General features: G+C 55.6%; 1 protein-coding gene across 1 annotated transcript; it reads left to right on the forward strand.

Annotated features, from left to right (window-relative positions):
* The first annotated feature begins 1,075 nt into the window (after nt 1–1,075).
* On the forward strand, nt 1,076–19,182 carry LOC133360137 (DBIRD complex subunit ZNF326-like). Its single transcript, XM_061578724.1, has 15 exons — nt 1,076–1,187; nt 3,556–3,592; nt 4,112–4,388; nt 4,556–4,772; nt 5,013–5,038; nt 5,422–5,458; nt 7,271–7,296; nt 7,417–7,456; nt 8,288–8,318; nt 9,963–10,110; nt 11,954–12,701; nt 14,944–15,074; nt 15,869–15,964; nt 16,989–17,349; nt 19,151–19,182. The coding sequence occupies exons 1-15, from the start codon at nt 1,169–1,171 to the stop codon at nt 19,180–19,182; spliced, it is 2,226 nt and encodes a 741-aa protein (XP_061434708.1). The 5' UTR covers nt 1,076–1,168.
* The last annotated feature ends 1,638 nt before the right edge of the window (nt 19,183–20,820 follow it).

A 20,820-nucleotide genomic window follows, 5' to 3' on the forward strand; every position in this document is an offset into this window, starting at 1 on the left:
TAGCGTGGTGACGTCAGTGCGCTCGCTAGCGTGGTGACGTCATCGCGCTCGCTATCGTGGTGACGTCAGCGCGCTCGATAGCGTGGTGACGTCAGCGCGCTCAATAGCGTGGTGACGTCCGCGCTCGCTAGCGTGGTGACGTCAGCGCACTCGCTAGCGTGGTGACGTCAGTGCGCTCGCTAGCGTGGTGACGTCAGTGCGCTCGCTATCGTGGTGACGTCAGCGCGCTGGCTAGCGTGGTGGCGTCTGCGCGCTCGCCTAGCGTGGTGACGTCAGCGCGCTCGCTAGCGTGGTGACGTCAGCGCGCTCGCCTAGCGTGGTGACGTCAGCGCGCTCGCTAGCGTGGTGACGTCAGCGCGCTCGCCTAGCGTGGTGACGTCAGCGCGCTCGCTAATGTGGTGACGTCAACCCGCTCGCTACCGTGGTGACGTCAGCGCGCTCGCTAGCGTGGTGACGTCAGCGCGTTTTATAATCGCTCAGTGGTGGGCCTTATACAACAAGTGTTATTGGTCTTGATTTGAAGCTTTCGTGACTGCAGGAATCCATACTCTTTGGTTCTTTCGGTAAAGTCACGTCGGTAGAAAAATAATAGATCACGACGTTTCGATCGCCACAGCAAGAAAAAACTGCTGAAGTAGGCGATTGGTATAGTATTATTGTTATGGATATGTTTGAAATGGATTGTGTGTTTGTTGTTGTAGCGTTCTGACCCCGTGCCCCCCGGTTTAGACGAGTCAAAAAAGAGCTTTACAGGTCATCGGATTTCTGCCGCAGGATGTTTACGTCACCACGCGAGGTGGGAGCTGACGTCACCACGCTAGCGCGCTGACGTCATCACGCGAGTGGGAGCTGACGTCACCACGCGAGGTGGGAGCGGACGTCACCACGCTAGCGCGCTGACGTCACCACGCGAGTGGGAGCTGACGTCACCACGCTAGAGGGCGCGCTGACGTCAACCACGCGAGTGGGAGCTGACGTCACCGCGCTAGTGGGCGCGCCTGACGTCACCACGCGAGGTGGAAGCTGACGTCACCGCGCTAGTGGGCGCTGACGTCACCACGCTAGAGGACGCGCTGACGTCACCACGCTCGCCAGGCTTCCCGCCCAAAAAAAATCAGCGGCGGCCGTTCACCCCCCACCGCCGTTCCCGTCACGAGGGACAAGAGCGATGGCGTATTTTGAACGAGGTGAGGCGGCGGTCCGACTCCTCCACGGGTTTGTCGTGAGGGGATGGAGGGAGAGGGGGGCGTTGGTTGTTTTGCTGCAGAGAGCGAACCCCGGTGTCATCCCCTCACGCATTCATTGTGGTTGCACACCAGACACCGTGACACCCCCCCCCCCCCACACCGATAAATACGAAATGAAACATCGCTCCGGCTCCTGACGCGGTTGCGCGTTCGCCGTCTTGTTCGGCCCGAATGTGAGGCCCGTTGTAGTCGTGTCCTGACGGCCACTGCCGGATTATCGTAGTAGCAGCACAAGTCGCTACCAATGTGGCTACGGGCCGCACAGTCGTAGCTACTACATATGTAGTAGCTACACTACTACATATGTAGTCGTGTAGCTACACTACTACATATGTAGTAGTGTAGCTACGACTACATATGTAGTAGTAGCTACACGACTACATATGTAGTACTACTACATAGCTACCACAGTAGTAGCTACGACTACATATGTAGTAGCTACTACTTATGTAGCTACTACATATGTAAGGGCCCCGCGCTAAACGCTGTCAAGATATAAATTCGGCTTCAGTGATTCTGCACTTGCTCTATTACTATAGTACTATACCGCCTTCAACTGTTTAAAACGACTGTGTTTAAGGTTATACATTTGTTGTATTATCTGGCCGTGTAGCAAATGAAAAATGCAATTACTTACAACTATGCAAGTTATACATGTTAATATTTACGTGCTTATTTTACTTGGGCCCCTTAATAACAACATGTGCTACAGGCCCCGCACTTAGCTTAATCCGGCCCTACCGAATGTAGAAAGTTCGGCGCGAGATACACGCAGAGTGACAGCGGTGGCACTGCTAAATCCGGCACTGGCGAAACGAATCGTCGAGGCGAATTTCGTGAGGGGGGCGGTGAATTGGGGCGCGTTGGCGATCGTCTTGGGCAGCCGACGGAGTTTGTTTGTTTGGGTTCCTGCGAGCGAGCGCAGCAAATGGCGGCCACTTTTAACAAACGGTCTGCCGCTTCCGGAAGATGTCCACCGAAACGCGGGCAGCTCTTCCGGAAGAAGCTGTGAAGATAGGGAACGATCTTCCGGAATTGTGATTGGCAATTATTGTTGGTGGAACGGATTCCGGAAGATTGCCACCGAAACGCGGGCAACTCTTCCGGAATTTGGGTGTCGGAACAATCAATGCAGCGGCCCCTCTGTGAACGATATTGGTAATTGGTTCCACAAAAACCCATCGTTAATTGAAATTGTCGTTGATCGAACATAGGAAATACATGCTAAAGGCTTAATTTGTTGCCAAAACGATTGGAAGTTGATGTTTTTCACCCTAACAAAAATACCTTGACATATTTAACCACGCAATTTAATACATAAACATAAGAACACATTAAAGCTTTCATATTAATAGAAACGCGGATTAATAATTAATAGAGCATAAAAAGGTGCATGAAGCAACAATTCTTACCTGAGGCTAAGAAGATGAATGGCTGAAGGGATCGCTGATTGGCTGAGGTCTGCAGAGTCACACGTAGGGACTGCTCCGATTGGCCGAAATTGGCGGGTCCACGTGATATCGTAAACATCGTTAATTGAACATTTGCCGTTAATAGAAACAATGGGACCCCTATGGGAGGTGGATCGTGAGTCTAAATATTGTTAATCGATGGCATTGTAAGCCGAGGCACCGCCGTATTTAGACTGGACGAGGAATCCGATGAGCTATGAAGTTCTCTGTTTTTGTTGCTCACAAGTCCAGATGATGGGCGATGGTTGAGAACTATAGCGGGGCTGCCCACCGTGGAGATGGAGCGATGAAATCCGCTCGTGTTGCTCTATATGCTGGGTGGCGAGATGTGAACTACCTCGCCTGGTATACAGGAGGTCATGGGTTCGATCCCGACCCTGACGATACCTGCTGTTTGTGTTGAGTTTGTGTGTTTCTCTCTCTCCCTGTGGTCGCGTGGATTTTTTTTTTTCTCCGGGTTATCCCTCGACATTTAGAATCAACATCGCGCGTTTAGAGCGATAAACTTTCACTTGATACGCCACTTCGTTGAGCTGTCATTTGTGGCCAGGTCACTTCTGAAACAGAGCTACGTAGTAGCTCATTAGGGCCTTGCCTGGTGAAATGAAAAAAAACTCAGTTTAAAATAGTTGTTGAGTATTTTCACTTATCGGTTGTTAATTGACTATTTAACAACGATTTGGTGCAATATTTTCGATGTCTCATGTTACGCGTTTTTTTTTTTTTTGCTGCAGCCGATCTCTTTGTACTGCATCGCAGTAAACAGAATGACAACTCTCCTCTCTGGTCGATGAAAATAAATAACGCTCAGACTTTCTCTCTCCCGCCGTGCGCAGGTTCCGGTACCAGCTACGGCGGAGGTCACCCAAAGGAGTGAGTAATTCCACGCTCGCTCGCTCGTTCTCGCTCTCCCCTTCACGGCAGTTCACAAGCGTCTGCCGCCATTCCCACCACAGTGCGCTGTCCACGCGCTGTTGGCATGGGACGCGATTCGAACCATGACGCCTTTGCATCATCGCACACGGGATTTTGCTAATGCTTACACGAAACTGGTTTTGTGTTGCCGAGCTAGCGACGTGTGTTGTGTTCACGTGTGTACCCAGCCAGCCGTGCTAATCGGAGATGCAATGGGCAGTGTTGAGTTTATGGGCTGTATGTATGTTGAACTTCTTTCACACAATACGTAGCCAGCCGTGCTAATCCGAGGTACAGTGTTGAGTCTATGGGCTGTATGTACATATGTTAAACTTCTTTTGCACCATACATAGCCAACCTCGGGGCGCCCTGCCCTGGAACCGAACCGCGAACCGCTTTGCGAGCGAACGCGCCGTCGCCCTGCGTCCGCGTTCACAGCCCGCGGGCTTCTTGTCTCTGCGCGTGAACGCGGTGCAGCTACCAGCCGTACGACTCCCGGGGGGACGACTACCGCCACGGCCCCGGAGGAGGAGGAGGAGGCGCTCACCACGCGGGCTACGCGCGACCCGCCGGGTGGCGCTCGGACGACCGCGCGTACGAGCGCCACCACGCGGCGCCGTACCCAGCCAAGGCGCCCGCCTCGTACGGATACGGGGGCCGCCAAGACTACTACGAGGGGGGCGGCAGCGGGGTCGGCGGGGGGTCCTCGTCGCGCGACTACCGGGGGCCGCCGCACCGCGCCGCAGCCTCCGGGGTGAGGGCACGCCGCGACTCGTCGCGACGCGCGAGCGTTTGGGCTCGTTGACACTCGTGCTCGTGAGTACGACCCGCGGCTCGTTGGGGCGACGACCGTCAGCGCCAGAGTCTTGCCGAGGGGTCCGTGTGTTCAGAGTGAAATTCCTTGTGAACATCTCGGTGCAGCACGGCAGGGACTATGGCGGAGGAGGCGGCTATGGCGGAGGCTACGGCGGTGGCGGCGGTTCCGGCTTCAGGCGCTCCGGCTACGGGGAGCGCGAGCACCACTACCACCACCAGGATCACGACCGCGGCGGCCGCGAGGGCGGCAGCTACCAGCGCCGCGACCGCTCCTGGTCCGGCGGGTCGCAGCCCAAGAGACCGCGTCGAGACGACAGCAGAGGTAGCCCCCGCCCCCACACGCACGGTGCGTGCGCCCTGCGTGTGTGCGGTCACTCGCTTCCTCGGCGCTCTTCTTTCGCTATTACAACCACGCGCCGGTTCTTCCTCTGCCCGCGTTGAGTAAACTCGGTCTACCGAACTTGACGGTTTTGTCTCATTCGCGCTGTGTTCAGCCACCAGCAGCAGCAGCGCACCGCAGGTGAAGTGCTCACCAGCGTGTCTGTGCCGTTCTCTCCTGCAGAGCACGAACGCTACGACAAGGAGGAGGTGAGCAAGTTTGGTGTTTGCTGGCTTTCTCAGCGTCATCACTCCACTCCTCGGCGCGACCTCATCAAGTGCCCTTTTACGGGAGTCCTTCATTTTGCATTGCCTTAAATAAACCCATAAATACGTGCAAAGTATCAGAATAACACATCACTTTCTCTCATCACTTTATATCTCACCGCATTGTCGTCAACAATATAATTGTTATCATTATCGTCGTCCTCATTGTCATCGTCATGATTGTCATCCCTCTTTCCAGGTCAATACATTGAGCACCACTTTGTGTGGGGAAGGGTCAACGGCGGTTGTGCGCTACGGGTAGACTCGCTCTCGCCGTAGGGAATGTAGAATTTCCAACACCCGCTCATCGTGTTTTTTGTTTGCAGAGACACAGCAGGAGCGACCGCGACACCGATGGGCGCAGTAAGTACAGTGCACACCTGCCTACAGATCGCACCTCTTCACCGTCACAACAAGAAGAGACAAAGATCCCCGTGTAGCCTTTCACAGACTGTTGGGGCAAGTGCTGTTAGCGAGCAGCACCTACAAAGGTCGGCACGGCACGCAACACGAGGGGGTGGGTGGCCAGTACCACGCCCGGCTGCCTTTGTCTCCCCCATATCTGATGTTCGCACACAGACCGCACCAGCTCATTATTTAAGCCTGAGTCGACCTAGGGGAAGGTCGAATACCTGTCAGAGATTCGCCACTCTTATCTGTCATGAGTGGCCATCGAACTCGGGTCGCCTGGTTGGTAGCGCAGTGCGCCAACCAAAACACTGCCGCGCCCCACAACCATCACACAACAAATCACACGCACCCACCCCCCATTAACATCGCACACTACAACAGATAACACACACAACACAACCGTCACACACACAGTGTACACGATAGGTAATGCCCACGGTACAGGCATAGGTTTGTGTGTGTGTGTGTGAGCGTTGATTGTGTGCGGAGCAGCAGGGTAGTGGTCAGCGAGCTGCGCAACAAACCCGGCGACCCGAGTTCGATTGCCGCTCACGGCTAACGCCAGTGATGACTTTCCTGGGCCGCCCCTAGGTCGACTCAGCCTGAAATGAGCACCTGGTGCGGTGTGTAAACATCGCCACTGGGGAAACAAAGGCATCGGGGCGTGGTGTTAGCCACCCACCCCCCTCGTGTGCCGTGCCGACCTTCATGGGTGCTCGCTAACAGCACTTGCCCCTACAGTCTATTAAGCCTTTGGAGGGGATCTTTGTCTTTGCATTGATTGTGCCCTGCGTAGAGGTTCAGTGGTACGAACTGAACGGAAATAAATGACAAAGCAACACAAACCAAGACGAACAAAAATGAGACATAACCCGGAGTCGATCATTGAATCGATTCTCGGCACTCCCTGGGTGACCATTTGTCACATTTCCATGTCCCTTAGCAAAAAACTATTTGTTATGATACCAGGTAAGGCCCACTGAGCTATGTAGCCCGTTCTTAAGAAGCGACCTGGCTGTCACAAACGATAGCCCAACGCAGCGGCTCATCGTCATCGTGTGAAAATATATAGCGGCAGCCAAACACTCTAAAACACGTGACCTCGATTCTAAATGTGGTGGGAAAAACCGGAGGACCCGGGGAAAAACTCCACGCGACCACGGGGAGAGAGAGGCACGCAAACTCCAAATACACAGCAGCAGCAGCAGGCGTCGTGAGGTCTGTGATCGCACCCACGACCTGCTGCGTGCCGGGACGAGGGAGCTGGCATCTTGCCACCGTGGCGCCAGAGGTCGCAAACGGGTTTTGATTCCTTACTCGTACCCGTACCCGACCGCACCAGGGTCGCAAACGGGTACCCGTACCCGGCCGTACCCGTACCCTACCCGTACCAAGCCGGGTACGGGTAGGGTACGGGTTTCGGGTACCTGATTGCGACCTCTGGGATGAAGCCATGTTGCAGGCGCCCGTGGGTTGATTCTAGGAACTTGAATTGTGAGATGAGACAAAACGTTGGGAAATGAGTGGCAAACAGTTACTCACCAGTGACTCACGGTCTACCCGTACCCGTACCCGGCCGCACCAGGGTCGCAAACGGGTACCCGTACCCGGCCGAGTAGCCGGGTATCGGGTAGGGTACGGGTATCGGGTACCCAGTTGCGATCTCTGCGTGGCGCCCCAGTTGTGAGTGGGCATCGCCAGGGCGCTTCACGCTCCCCTGCGTGTGCATAACGTTTGCCTTGTTTGCTCTGTCGCTGTGCCCAGGTTTCGACCGAGATGACAAGCACGGGGTGAGTGTGCAATGAGTTCATCTTGTCACGTGGTTGATGTAACAACAAATGTACCCAGTTGTAGGCTGTGCAGGGTGGGGGGTTGGCATCTGCTCATCGTTGTGCTGTGTCTGTTCACAGAGGCAGCGCTCTGAGAAGCTGGACTACGATGATTCTGGCCGTGAGTTTCTCGCTCACTCACAACCACAACAACACAAAGATCCCCACCCCCCCCCTCCCCCCGTGTAGCCTTTAGCAGACCGTCAGGGGCAAGTGCTGATCGCGAGTAGCAGCCAGCGGCTATGAAGGCCGGAACGGCCACCTTCATCTGCCAGTGGCGATGTTCACACACCGCAGCAGGTACTCATTTGAGGCCGAGTCGACCTAGGGGAGGAGGCCCAGGACCGGTTCGGATAATCGTCACTGGTGTTGGCCGTGAGCGGGAATCGAGCTCGGGTATTTGAAGGCTACACGGGGGATCTTTGTTTTTGGTGGAGAGAGAGAGAGACCGGCTGGCTTGTCAGGCCGTCCGCATGTCGAACTTGGAAGTTCCCCGTGGCCCAAGGATGTCGCTGGATAAGTGCGCGGCGCACACGCATGCAGCAAGCGCGTGATGACGCGCCTACACAACGTCGTTAGGTCTGTAACCTACACGGGGGCTGCTTTATTCATGCGCTGAACATTACGCCCCTGTTAAATGCGTGAACAAATACCAATAACCGATCCGTAATGAAGTGTGTTTGCCCCGTATCATCATCCCTCCAGGGTGGTTAAAACGAGTACCACTTAAGTGAGGAAGTTAAAGTGTGTGGTTGTCCTGTGGAAGAGACTTGTCCCCCGCCATAGGAATGTGTAATTTACAGCACTGGCTCTGTGCAGGAGCTGTAAACAGGAGGACAGGAAATCACTCTTGTTGTTACTGTTGTTGTGACCGTGATCTAGCAAGTGACGATGTTTACGCGCGCGCATTCTAATCACCATCATCCCCGCTGTGTTTCACGTCTCTCCACAGGCCGGATGAAGAACAGACGGGAGTCCTTCAAGTAAGGTTCACATTCAGAGTAAAACCAGATGTCATCAATTACTATTTCCCCCGTGTCCTATTGTATAATGACACGTGGATGCGAGTGTATATTTTGTGTATTTTTGTTAAACTACAGCTAAGGCCCACCGAGCTATGTGGCTCTCTTTCAGAAGCGATCTGGCCTCGCGTAATGGTAGCTCAACGAAGTGGCTTATCATGCGTGGAAATTTATAGCAGCAGCCAAATACTCGTTAAACGCGCGACGTCGATTCTACATGGGGAGGGAAAAACCGGAGCGGCCTGAGAAAAATCTACTCGACCATTGGGAGAGAGAGGAGAGAGACGCAGACTCCACAGATACAGCAGGCGTCAGGGTCGGGATCAAACCCACGACCTCCTGCATACCAGGCGAGAGAGTTAACATCTCGCCACTGCCGGCACCCCATGCACATGCCCCAGTCGGTCATCCGCTTGGGGTCCCGTGACCTCCCTCCAGCCAGCAGCGAGAAGCCGTGCAAACTTCACGCGTGACGTCCTCAAAAGTTCTACTTAGCCTGGCACGAGCCTCTCTCGCCTGGGGCGGTGACGTCAGCGCCACGGAGTGGCATGGCCGGTTGGGATGAGTGGCTGTGTCAAGATGGGTGGAACTGCCACGCAGCTGACGTGAGCACGCGTGGTGGCCATGGTGACAAACACGTTGCAGGGCGGTAGTTGATACCTATGGGACGTTTTTTGCTATCGAAATGATGAATGTCATGACTGCAAGGATTCATACTCTTTGGTTTTTTCGGTAAAGTAACGTAGGCTAAAACTTAAAATAAATTAAATCACGACGTTTCGGGCGCAACACAAGCGTCCTTCTTCAGGCGGGGGCAACTTAGCAAAAGCACACCGCTTAGGGAAAGCACACCGCTTAAGCCCGAAACGTCGTGATTTAATTTATTTAAATTTTTTACCTACGTTACTTTTTCCGAAAAAAACAAAGAGTATGGGTGGAACTTCCACGCAGCTGACGTGAGCGCGCGTGGTGGCCATGGATGACCAACACGTTGCAGGGCGGCGGTTGATACCTATGCGACGTTTTTTTAGCTACGATGAAAATTATGAAAAAATTATGAAGAGGCTTCACTCTTTCTTGCAATGTTAAACGGGAGGTGTTTAGATGTTTGAACGCCAAATAAGATCCCTATCGCAAGGCATCAAGTCTGCATTAATCGCACACACGCTTGTGGAAAAACATTCAAACCAAGATGCTCTGATAATATTTGCATTGTCTTTGAAACTGATTGGCCTTCACCAGATCCAAATACTATAATTGATCATGATTTGAAGCTTTCGTGACTGCAGGATTCCATACTCTTTGGTTCTTTCGGTAAAGTCACAGTGGGTAGAAAAATAATAGGTCACGACGTTTCGATCGCAATCGTCATCGGGTGTTTTTTCTTGCTGTGGTTGTCCCACCTGATGACAATTGCTTTTGTTGCCATCGAAACGTCGTGATCTATTATTTTTCTACCTTCGTGACTTTACCGAAAGAACCAAAGAGTACTATAAATGATGTTTTCATCAGTTAGCCAAGGTCGCTTGCGCTTTACTGGTTTTACCGAGTAGTAGCGCAAGTCCGTGAACCCGCGAGTCGGTGACGCGGTTGCCGTGTCTGCAGGCAGCAGTACTACTGCGCCGTGTGCAAGTACGGCACGGCGGAGGAGGCTGACATCGAATACCACCTGGGCAGCCCCTGCCACCAGTTCATCCTGCGCCTCATCAAGGAGGCCTTCCCTGACGAGAAGGGCATGTCCGAGTTCCTGCACGTAAGGCTGCACCCCAACGCCTCCCTCCCTCTGCTCCCTCCCTCCCTGCACTCCCTCTGCTTGCTTCCTCCCTCCGCTCCCTCCCTCCGCTCCATCCTCTCCCTCCGCTCCCTCCCTCCGCTCCCTCCCTCCGCTCCCTCCGCTCTCTCCCTCCGCTCCCTCCCTCCGCTGCTTCCGCTCCCTCCGCTCTCTCCCTCCCTCCGCTCTCCGCTCCCGCCCCCCCAACCACCCCGCCCCGTCACTTTATCAGTTGCTGCCGTTGTCCAGTTCAAGTTGACCTTGTCTAAGCAGGGCAGAGCGAGCGTGAGCGGAAACGGCGACGAGTCCCCTGCACGCAAGAGTGACCCACGACCTGGGTCACCGAAATGTCGTTGATTGCTTCTGATAACCGTTGGTAGTGAACACTGTAGTCAGGCCACAGTTGTCTCCGTCAGCCAACTTCCTACTTGTTGGGCAAAGGGTCTCCTCCCCTATTTTCTCAGGGCCTTGAGAGAGGCTGTGAGTGTGTGTGTGTTTTCCTGTTTGTGTGTGTGAGTGCGCGTGTGTGTGAGTGTGTGAGGAGCGATAGTGTAGCGGTTAGCGAGCTGCGGTATGAACCCGGCGACACGGGTTCGATTCCCGCTCTTGGCCAACACCAGTGACGATTATTTGAACCGGTCCTGGGCCTCCCCTAGGTCGATTCAGCCTCAAATGAGTACCTGGTGCGGTGCGTAAACATCGCCACTGGGGAGACAAAGGTAGCCTGGCGTGGTGTTGGCCACCCACCCCCTCGTGTACCGTTCCGGCCTTCATAGGTGCTCGCTAACAGCACTTGCCCCTACAGTCTGTTAAGGCTATATGAGGGATCTTTGTCTTTTGTCTGCGTGCGCGTGTGTGTGCATTTGTGTTTTCCTGTTTGAGTATGCGTGCACATGCAGCTGCCAATTGTGCTCTATTGAGCTTCCTTTGCACCGTACGTAAGCCAACTAACCTAATGGAAGGTTTCTAATTGGAGATTTCTAATCGATGGTACGGAGGTTTCTACACCGCGTATGCTGGGAATGCGTGGGTACGGTTTTGGCCGCGTGCCTTCGGAATGCGATGCGGAGAATCCGTTCTTATTATTTGTCCGACGGTCGCGCCGCGTGAGTAAAGCGTTCGGCCTTCATTGCTCTTAGATGAGCGTCAGTGCTGGGGCACGACGACCCAGGCTCAGATTTTCGATCCCGACCCTGACAATGCCTGCCGTTGTATATTTGGAGTTTGCGCGTCTGTCCGTCTCCCCGTGGTCTCGTGGATTTTTCTCGGGGTCCTCTCCGTTTTTTTCCCCGCCGCATTTAGGATGAACGTGACGTGTTGAGAGTAAGTGGCTGCCGCTAGCAGTTTCCACGCGACGACGACGACGATGATGAGGAGCCACTTGATTGAGCTGTCGTTCGTGATATCCAGGTCGCTTCTGAATTAGAGCCACATCGTAGCTCAGTGGGCCTTACCTGGCCAAATCAATGTTTTTATTAGGCTTATAGTTTGCTCACAAGTTTTCACAGTAGGGGGCGGGTGGGTGGAGTGTGTGTGTGGGGGGCAGTCTGCGTGGAGTAGGCTTGAGATGCACGCCGCATGTTGTTCTGGAGAGCCGGGTCTGGGGTGGGTGCGAGACAGCCCGCACACAGCAAGCCAGGGCCGTGTTGTCGTGTTTGTGCTGTTGCTGGGCGGGGAGGGAGGGGTTTGTGGGGTGGTCCGTCAGCGTGTGCGCGTGCGCGTCTGCGTGCGTGTAACCCTAACGGCACTGCGCAACGAAGTCACAACTCGAGAAAGAGCGATCTTTTGCAGATCTACTTTTACATTTTCCCTTCTTGTCTTGTAGCAATACATAACGTTGAAAAACAAGAAATTGGCAACTCGCAAGAAGGAGTATGGCAAAGTGAACCGACACGAGAAGCCACAGAGCTCCAAGTCGAAGGAGGAGGAGGAGAAGACTTTGAGCGATGTCGGCGCCGAGGACGAAGAGACAGCCGCCGTCGAGGTGGCCGGTGCCGACCCGGCACTCGCGGCCGACCAAACCGCCGCCGGTCTCCCCGCCGACGCTAAACCGCAACGGGAAGACGACGAATCGATGGACACGACTGGGACAGTGGTAGAGGCCTCCGCCGTTGTCGCAGCCGCCGTGACGACCGAGGTCTTGGGAACCGAAGAAGTCGCGGCCGAGGTGCCCGGCGAAACAACAACAACAACAACAACGGGGGGGAAAACAACAACAATGGGGGAAACGACGACAACAACAACAACGGGCGGTAAAGCCTGCGACGTGGCAGACTCTGAGAGCACTGCTGTTCTTCCCGCGGAGGAGGCCGCCGCCACCACCGCCGATGATTCCACCTCCGCCGAACCCGCCGACGCCGCCGCCGACGAACGCAAAGAGGAGGAGGGGTCCGCGCCCACGCAGGGTGCGGAAGCGCCAGCCTCGTCGTCTTCTGTCGAGGAAGCGGCGGAGAAGCGGCCAGAGGCGTCGGCCGAAGCGCAGCAAGACGCCGAGAAGGCGCCGGCAGAAGCCACGAATGAGGCGGGAGAGGCCGCGGTTGATCCGGCCGAGCAGAGCTTTGACCCGTTGGCAGGTAAACCGGAGAGGGCTGTCGCAGGGAGTGCTGACGAGCGCCGGGCAGCTCCTCGTCCTCACCCCCACCCCCTCCCCGCCACCCACCCACACCCCCTCCTCCTCCTCCCCTCCGGTGCCGCCCGCGCGCACGCCTCGGTAAACCCTCTGCGGTTTAAAAACGAGGAGGAGTGGAAATTCCGTTTGGATTCCGTTTGGGGCCCTCGTGCGTTTTTCTAAACCGAAACGAAAAAAAAGTCAAAACAAGCAAAGCGAAAGCAGTGACACGCCGCCAGACCCAAAGTCGATGAGCGCCACCACGCTCGCTTGGCCAGCCAGTTGCGTTGTGTGTGCGTGGGGGTGCGTGCATGTGTGCGTGTGCACGCGTGCGACGTCGTGTATCCGCGTGTGCGTGCGAGCGCGTGTGTGTGTACGTATGCGACATGTGCCGAACTAGTGGCGTGCGTACGTGTGTGCGTGTGTGTGTGTGCGGGGAATCGTGCTTAGTGGAGGATGCGACATGAAGGGGCAGATGTAACATTTCACTTCTTCACTAACAGCAATTGCTGGGAACGGTACGAACTTCTTTCGCACCCTACGTAGCCAACCATGCTCGTCGGAGGTGCAGTGTCAGTCTATGGGCAGTGTTGAGTCTATGGGCAGTGTTGAGTCTATGGGTAGTGTTGAGTCTATAGGTAGTGTTGAGTCTATGGGCGGTGTTGAGTCTATAGGTAGTGTTGAGTCTATGGGCAGTGTTGAGTCTATGGGCAGTGTTGAGTCTATAGGTAGTGTTGAGTCTATGGGCGGTGTTGAGTCTATAGGTAGTGTTGAGTCTATGGGCAGTGTTGAGTCTATGGGCAGTGTTGAGTCTATGGGCAGTGTTGAGTCTATGGGTAGTGTTAAGTCTATGGGCAGTGTTGAGTCTATGGGCAGTGTTGAGTCTATGGGCAGTGTTGAGTCTATGGGCAGTGTTGAGTCTATGGGTAGTGTTAAGTCTATGGGCAGTGTTGAGTCTATGGGCAGTGTTGAGTCTATGGGCAGTGTTGAGTCTATGGGCAGTGTTGAGTCTATGGGCAGTGTTGAGTCTATGGGTAGTGTTGAGTCTATGGGCAGTGTTGAGTCTATGGGTAGTGTTAAGTCTATGGGCAGTGTTGAGTCTATGGGCAGTGTTGAGTCTATGGGCAGTGTTGAGTCTATGGGCAGTGTCAGTTTATGGGCAGTGTTGAGTCTATGGGCAGTGTTGAGTCTATGGGTAGTGTTGAGTCAATGGGCAGTGTTGAGTCTATAGGTAGTGTTGAGTCTATGGGCGGTGTTGAGTCTATAGGTAGTGTTGAGTCTATGGGCAGTGTTGAGTCTATGGGCAGTGTTGAGTCTATGGGCAGTGTTGAGTCTATGGGTAGTGTTAAGTCTATGGGCAGTGTTGAGTCTATGGGCAGTGTTGAGTCTATGGGCAGTGTTGAGTCTATGGGCAGTGTTGAGTCTATGGGTAGTGTTAAGTCTATGGGCAGTGTTGAGTCTATGGGCAGTGTTGAGTCTATGGGCAGTGTTGAGTCTATGGGCAGTGTTGGGTCTATGGGCAGTGTTGAGTCTATGGGTAGTGTTGAGTCTATGGGCAGTGTTGAGTCTATGGGTAGTGTTAAGTCTATGGGCAGTGTTGAGTCTATGGGCAGTGTTGAGTCTATGGGCAGTGTTGAGTCTATGGGCAGTGTTGAGTCTATGGGCAGTGTTGAGTCTATGGGTAGTGTTAAGTCTATGGGCAGTGTTGAGTCTATGGGCAGTGTTAAGTCTATGGGCAGTGTTGAGTCTATGGGCAGTGTTGAGTCTATGGGCAGTGTTAGTCTATGGGTAGTGTTGAGTCTATGGGTAGTGTTGAGTCTATGGTCATTGTGTACGTTGAACTTCTTTCGCACCACCGTATGTAGCCAACCGCGCTAATCGGAGGTGCGGGGGAAGGACAACAATCTAAACACAAAAGGCCAGTTCTAAACAAGTGAGCTTGTCCGTCTTAGACGACGATTTAAAAGTTCATCACAGCTCCCGGCGGCTTCCTAATATCGGACGGGGAAGAGCGTTCCAGACGGGCGGGCCGCGGAGTCGCGTCCGAGAGGCCAGAGAAGGATTGAGAGAGCGAGAGAGCCTCCCCCGCCTGGCGTCACAGCCGCCCCCCCGGTCCCCGTCACCAGCCGACCGCCGCCCCTCCGCGCTCTCCCTCTCTCCGTCTGTGCGCCCCCCACTCTCCCACCGTCTCTCTGCTGCTGCTGCAGGCCTCGAGCTGGAGGATCTGATGCAGCGCGAGGAGGTGGTGGCCTGCTACATCTGCAACGTCTACATCCCCCTGTCGGCACACGAGGTGGAGGGCCACATGGCGGCGACGTCGCACGTCAACAAGAGGGAGGCGAGTCGCTTGCACGTGCCTGTCGCGGTCTCTCTCCCCCTCTCTCTCCATCTCTCTCTATCTTTGGGCAGTGTTGAGTCTATGCTCAGTGTTGAGTCTGTGGGCAGTGTTGAGTCTATGGGCAGTGTTGAGTCTGTGGGCAGTGTTGAGTCTATGGGCAGTGTTGAGTCTATGGGCAGTGTTGAGTCTGTGGGCAGTGTTGAGTCTATGGGCAGTGTTGAGTCTGGGCAGTGTTGAGTCTATGGGCAGTGTTGAGTCTATGGGCAGTGTTGAGTCTATGGGTAGTGTTGAGTCTATGGGCAGTATTGAGTCTGTGGGCAGTGTTGAGTCTGTGGGCAGTGTTGAGTCTGTGGGCAGTGTTGAGTCTATGGGCAGTGTTGAGTCTATGGGTAGTGTTGAGTCTGTGGGCAGTGTTGAGTCTATGGGCAGTGTTGAGTCTGGGTAGTGTTGAGTCTGTGGGCAGTGTTGAGTCTGTGGGCAGTGTTGAGTCTATGGGCAGTGTTGAGTCTATGGGCAGTGTTGAGTCTATGGGCAGTGTTGAGTCTATGCTCAGTGTTGAGTCTATGGGCAGTGTTGAGTCTATGGGCAGTGTTGAGTCTATGGGCAGTGTTGAGTCTGTGGGCAGTGTTGAGTCTATGGGCAGTGTTGAGTCTATGGGTAGTGTTGAGTCTATGCTCAGTGTTGAGTCTATGCTCAGTGTGTATGTATATTGAACTTTGTTTCGCACCGTACGGAGCCAACCGCGCTAACTGGAGGCGGGTGGTCCCTGTGTGTGTGTGTGTGTGCTCCTGCAGAAGTACATGTTTGAAAAGAAGTCGGAGATCCTCCACATAGCCAGGAGCATCCTCAACCAGCCGGACGTGGAGGAGATGTTTGAGAAATTTAAGAAGGCAAGTGACGGAGCAAACGTTACCCACTGTGGGTCGTCTTCCCGAGTGGCCTGGGTTCGATTCCCGACCCGGGTGCCTCTCTCTCGGGAGCGGCGTAGCGGTCGACGCTGTGCCGCGCTTCGGACCCGGCCACCCGAGTTCGATTCCCGCTGGCGGCCGACACCAACGCTCCGGTGACGATTGTCTGAAGCGGTTCTAGGCCGCCCCTCCTCGTAGGTCGAATTGGCCTCAAATGAGCACCCGGCGCGGTGTCTGGTGAACATCGTCACTGGGGGAGAGAAAGGCGGTCGTGGTGCTGGCCACCCACCCCAGAGGTCGCAAACGGGTTTTGATTCCTTACCCGTACCCGGCCGCACCAGGGTAGCAAATGGGTACCCGCACCCGTACCCAGCCGAGTACGGGTTCCCGTTCCCTACCCGTACCCTACCCGTACCCTACCCGAAATGAGTGACAAATCGTTACTCACCAGTGACTCACGGCCTACCCGTACCCGTACCTGGCTGCACCAGGGTCGCAAACGGCTACCCGTACCCAGCCGGGTATCGGGTACCCGGTTGCGACCTCTGCCCCACCCCGACCGCGCGCCGTGCCGGCCTTCGCAGGCGCTGCTCGCTAACAGCACTTGGCCCAACATTCTGTTTTGGCGTTGGGGGGGGGGCGTGGGGTTTGTTCAATCATAAAACTATTTTTATCTGACCAGGTAAGGCCCACTGAGCTACGTAGCTCTTTGTTCAGAAGCGGCCTTGGCCAAGAATCGTAATCGTCGCGTGGAAATTTGTAGCAGCAGCCAAATCCTCTAAACGCGTGACGCTGATTCTGAATGTGGAGGGGAAAAAACTAACAACCGGAGGACCCGGAGAGAAATCGACGCGACCGCTGGTACAGAGAGAGAGAGACACTCAAACTCCAAATATACAGCAGCAGCAGGCGTCAGGGTCGGGGTCGAAGCCACGACCTCCTGCGTACAAGGCGAGGGAGTTAACATCTCGCCGCCGCGCGTCTTTGACGGTTGTGGTGTTGGCAGGGTGAGGACCCCTTCTCGGTGGAGTTCAAGGAGCACGAGAAGAAGATGGTGGAGAACGCCAAGAAGGAGAGCGAGCGGAAGGCGGCCACCGCCGTCACCGCCGCCGCTGCCGCTGCTGCCAAGAGTGGCGAAGCTGAGGGGGGAGCGGCGGAGGGAGGAGCGGAGGGGAAAGAGGGAGTGGAGGGAGGCACGGGGGAGGAGGAAGCAGGGGAGGGAGATGCGGACGGCGTAGCAGTAGCAGAGGCTGAGCCAGCAGAGGGGGCAGTGGGCGCATCGCAGGGTGAGGGTGGTGAGGGTCGTGAGGGTGGCAAGGGTGGGGAAGGTGGGGAGGGTCGTGAGGGTGGCAAGGGTGGGGAGGGTCGTGAGGGTGGTGAGGGTGGGGAGGGTCGTGAGAGTGGGGAGGGTGGTGAGGGTGGGGAGAGTCGTAAGAGTGGTGAGGGTGGCAAAGGTGGGGAGGGTGGGGAGGGTGGGGAGGGTGGGGAGGGTCGTGAGGGTGGGGAGGGTCGTGAGGGTGGGGAGGGTCGTGAGGGTGGGGAGGGTGGTGAGGGTGGGGAGGGTCGTGAGGGTCGTGAGGGTGGGGAGGGTGGGGAGGAGGCGATGGAGGTGGGCAGCGAAGGCGACGCCGTCGTTGTCCCGGTCTCCGTCGACGCGCCGGACGCGTCCACGGAGGGTCAGGTGGGCGCGGGGGGCAGCACGGGGGACACGGCAGAGCCCCCCGCGGGGGACGCGGCGCCCCCCACCGTGGTGGCGGGGGAGGGGGAGGGTGGGCAGCAGCTGGCGGCGGCAGCGGCTACCCAAGAGGGCGCTGACCCCCAAGAGGGGTCGGGGCCGTGGCACCCGGGGGAAAGCGAAGGGGAAGAATTGAGGAGGGGGGGGCGCCCAGTCTCCCCGCCCGCGTGGCCCGCGGGTCGTGCGGAGCTCGCGGCCCGCGTCGGCCTGTCGTGGCGAGGGGGGGAGGAGGAGGAGGTGGCGGTACTGACGGTGGTGAGCGTCGTTTGCTCGCCGCTCGTCCGTTAGCGCTCCACACGAACCCCTTAGCGCTGGGGGGTTTCGTCGTCGTCGGCCGAGCGCCGCCCAAACTCGAAGCCCCTAGTCACGTCAGGCCGCAGGTTGTTTTAATTTGCGGTGAACGATAATAATAATAATAACGTTAAATCCTGTCGACGTTTTAAAAAAAAATCACTATTTTATAACGAGCATGTGCGTGGGACTGGGTGGGGGAGAGGGGGGGGGGTGAGCCGTCGCTGCCGTACGCGTGGTGGTGGTGGCGGTGGTGGTGGTTGGGTGCGAGAGAGAGGGGGGGGGCGGAGGTTGTCACTTAACCAGACGAGGTCCCCACCGAGCTGCGTGGCTCTTTCACAAGCGGGACTTGGCCACCGCAAATGATCGCGTCGACAGAGTGGCTGATGACGTCATCGTCACGTGGACATTCATAGCAGCAGCCAAATGCGCTTGAGCGCGGTGACGTCGGTTCGAAATTGTGGAGGGGAAAAACGGGAAGAACCCGAGAAAAATCCACGCGACCTCGGGGAGAGAGACGCAAATTCCGAATATACAGCAGCAGGCGTCAGGGTCAGGATCAAACCCACGACCTCCTGCGTACCAGGCAAGGAAGTTAACATCTAGCCACCGTGATGATGATGATGAGAGAGAGACGCAAACTCCGAATGTACAGCAGCAGGCTCTCAGGGTCGGGATCAAACACCACGACCTCCTGCGTACCAGGCAAGGGAGTTAACATCTAGCCACCGTGATGATGATGATGAGAGAGAGACGCAAACTCCGAATACACAGCAGCAGGCGTCGGTCAGGATCAAACCCACGACCTCCTGCGTACCAGGCGAGGGAGTTAACATCTCGCTACCCGCGGCGCCCACGTGTCTCTGTGAGAAGCTCCCTCGCCACAAGGCCCCCCCCCCCCCCCCCCCACTCACCGCTTGTAAGATTTGGTGAATCTCGGTTCTCACCCGGTTCGTTACAAAGCACGGCAGCCGTCAGTAGAGTCGCTGTCATTGACATTCCGTCGTCGGCCATTAAAATTATTCAATTCCTCCTGCACCTGTCCGACTCACTCTCGCGCGCGCGCTTGTGTGTGTGTGGGGAGACAAAGGCGGCCGGGCGTGGTGCTGGCCACCCACCCCCCTTCTCGAACTCACCAGCAGGTCCCAGGGGCTTCCCGACGGACCCTCCGTGACCCTGGCCCCAGTGCGTCCATTCTGGCTCCACACAGCCGCTCACTGGCTCGCGCTTGCTGTTTGTAAACCGCAGTTGCCGCTTGTGGTCACCAGCCGGCGCTACTACACTGCACTATACACTACACTATACAGTACAATACTATACACTACTATACACCACACACTTATACACTGCACTATACACTACTGTACACCACACTATACACTATACTACACTACAATACACTATATACTACACTGCACTATACACTACACCACTATACACTACACTCCTTTAACACTACACTACTATACACTGCACTATACACTACTATACAATACACTGCACTATATACACTACTATATTTACACTACTATACAGGAGGAGAGGGGAGTGGGAAGGAGGACGGGGGTGCAGAGGGGAGGAGGAGGAGGGTGCAGAGGGGTGGAGGAGGTTCGTGAAGGACGCTACTGGGCAGTTGGGAGGCAGTCGCCCTCCAGCAACAACGAGCGGAGCGCTGGGAGGCTAAAACGCAGCGGTTTTGGCGCAGTGGGTAGTTGGTGGTGGTGGTGCATCTGCCGGTCATCTCAGTCGGTCATCCCATGGCACCTGCTGGGTCCGTACCGTGACCTCTTGCCAGCGAGCCTTCGACACCTCACGTGATAGCCTCAAAGTGCACCTAGCCTGGCACAGGCACCGTACTGATGATGAGAGAGAGAGACGCAAACTCCAAATATACAGAAGCAGGCGTCAGGGTCGGGATCGAACCCACGACCTCCTGTACACCAGGCGAGGTAGTTAACATCTCCTAGCCACCGTGATGATGATGAGAGAGACACGCAAACTCCAAATACACAGCAGCAGGCGTCAGGGTCGGGATCGAACCCACGACCTCCTGTACACCAGGCGAGGTAGTCAACATCTAGCCACCGTGATGATGATGAGAGAGAGAGACACGCAAACTCCAGTGCGTACGTCTCCAGTAGTTTTTGGTTTGTTCGCTATGGGAGGAGGAACGCCGGAGCGAAGGCGCGCGGAACAGCGGGGAGTGATAGAGAGACAGAGACAGACAGACAGAGAGACAGACGGAGAGAGAGAGGGGACACGCAAACCGCACAACACGAAGGGTGCCCGAGTCGGAAGTCGAACCCAGGAGGCGCTTGTTGTTGTTGTTGTTGTTCCACTACGCTGGCTTCCTCCACGTGGTTTCTACGCCGTCGTGGGGGGGAGGGGGTCTTTTTTTCATTTTTTACGCAGCGCAGAGTTTTTGTGACCAACGCTACGATTTTTTTTTACGTTTTCGGATTCCGCATCAAAAATCTCGTGTCGTTCTCCCTCCGCCACCCGACATAGCGGCACCCACGGGGGGGCGAGGGGGGGTTGTGGTGAAAGCAACACCGGATTATCCTAGCAGCAAAAGTAGCTACTACTACTACTTAGGCCTCGACAGGGTAAGGTCATTTACCCTTTTTACCTGGGTCAAGGTGTCGACATGCCAAGGGGTGAGGTAAAGGGTAGGGTAAAGGTAGCGTGAAGTGTTACCCAGTAGGGTAAAGGTAGCATGAAGTGTTACCCAGTAGGGTAAAGGTAGCATGAAGTGTTACCCAGTAGGGTAAAGGTAGCGTGAAGTGTTACCCAGTAGGGTAAAGGTAGCATG

Source organism: Lethenteron reissneri, chromosome 67 (genome assembly GCF_015708825.2).
Source record: "Lethenteron reissneri isolate LAM-NWPU_2019-01 chromosome 67, ASM1570882v1, whole genome shotgun sequence".
NCBI classification, from domain to species: Eukaryota; Metazoa; Chordata; class Hyperoartia; order Petromyzontiformes; family Petromyzontidae; genus Lethenteron; species Lethenteron reissneri.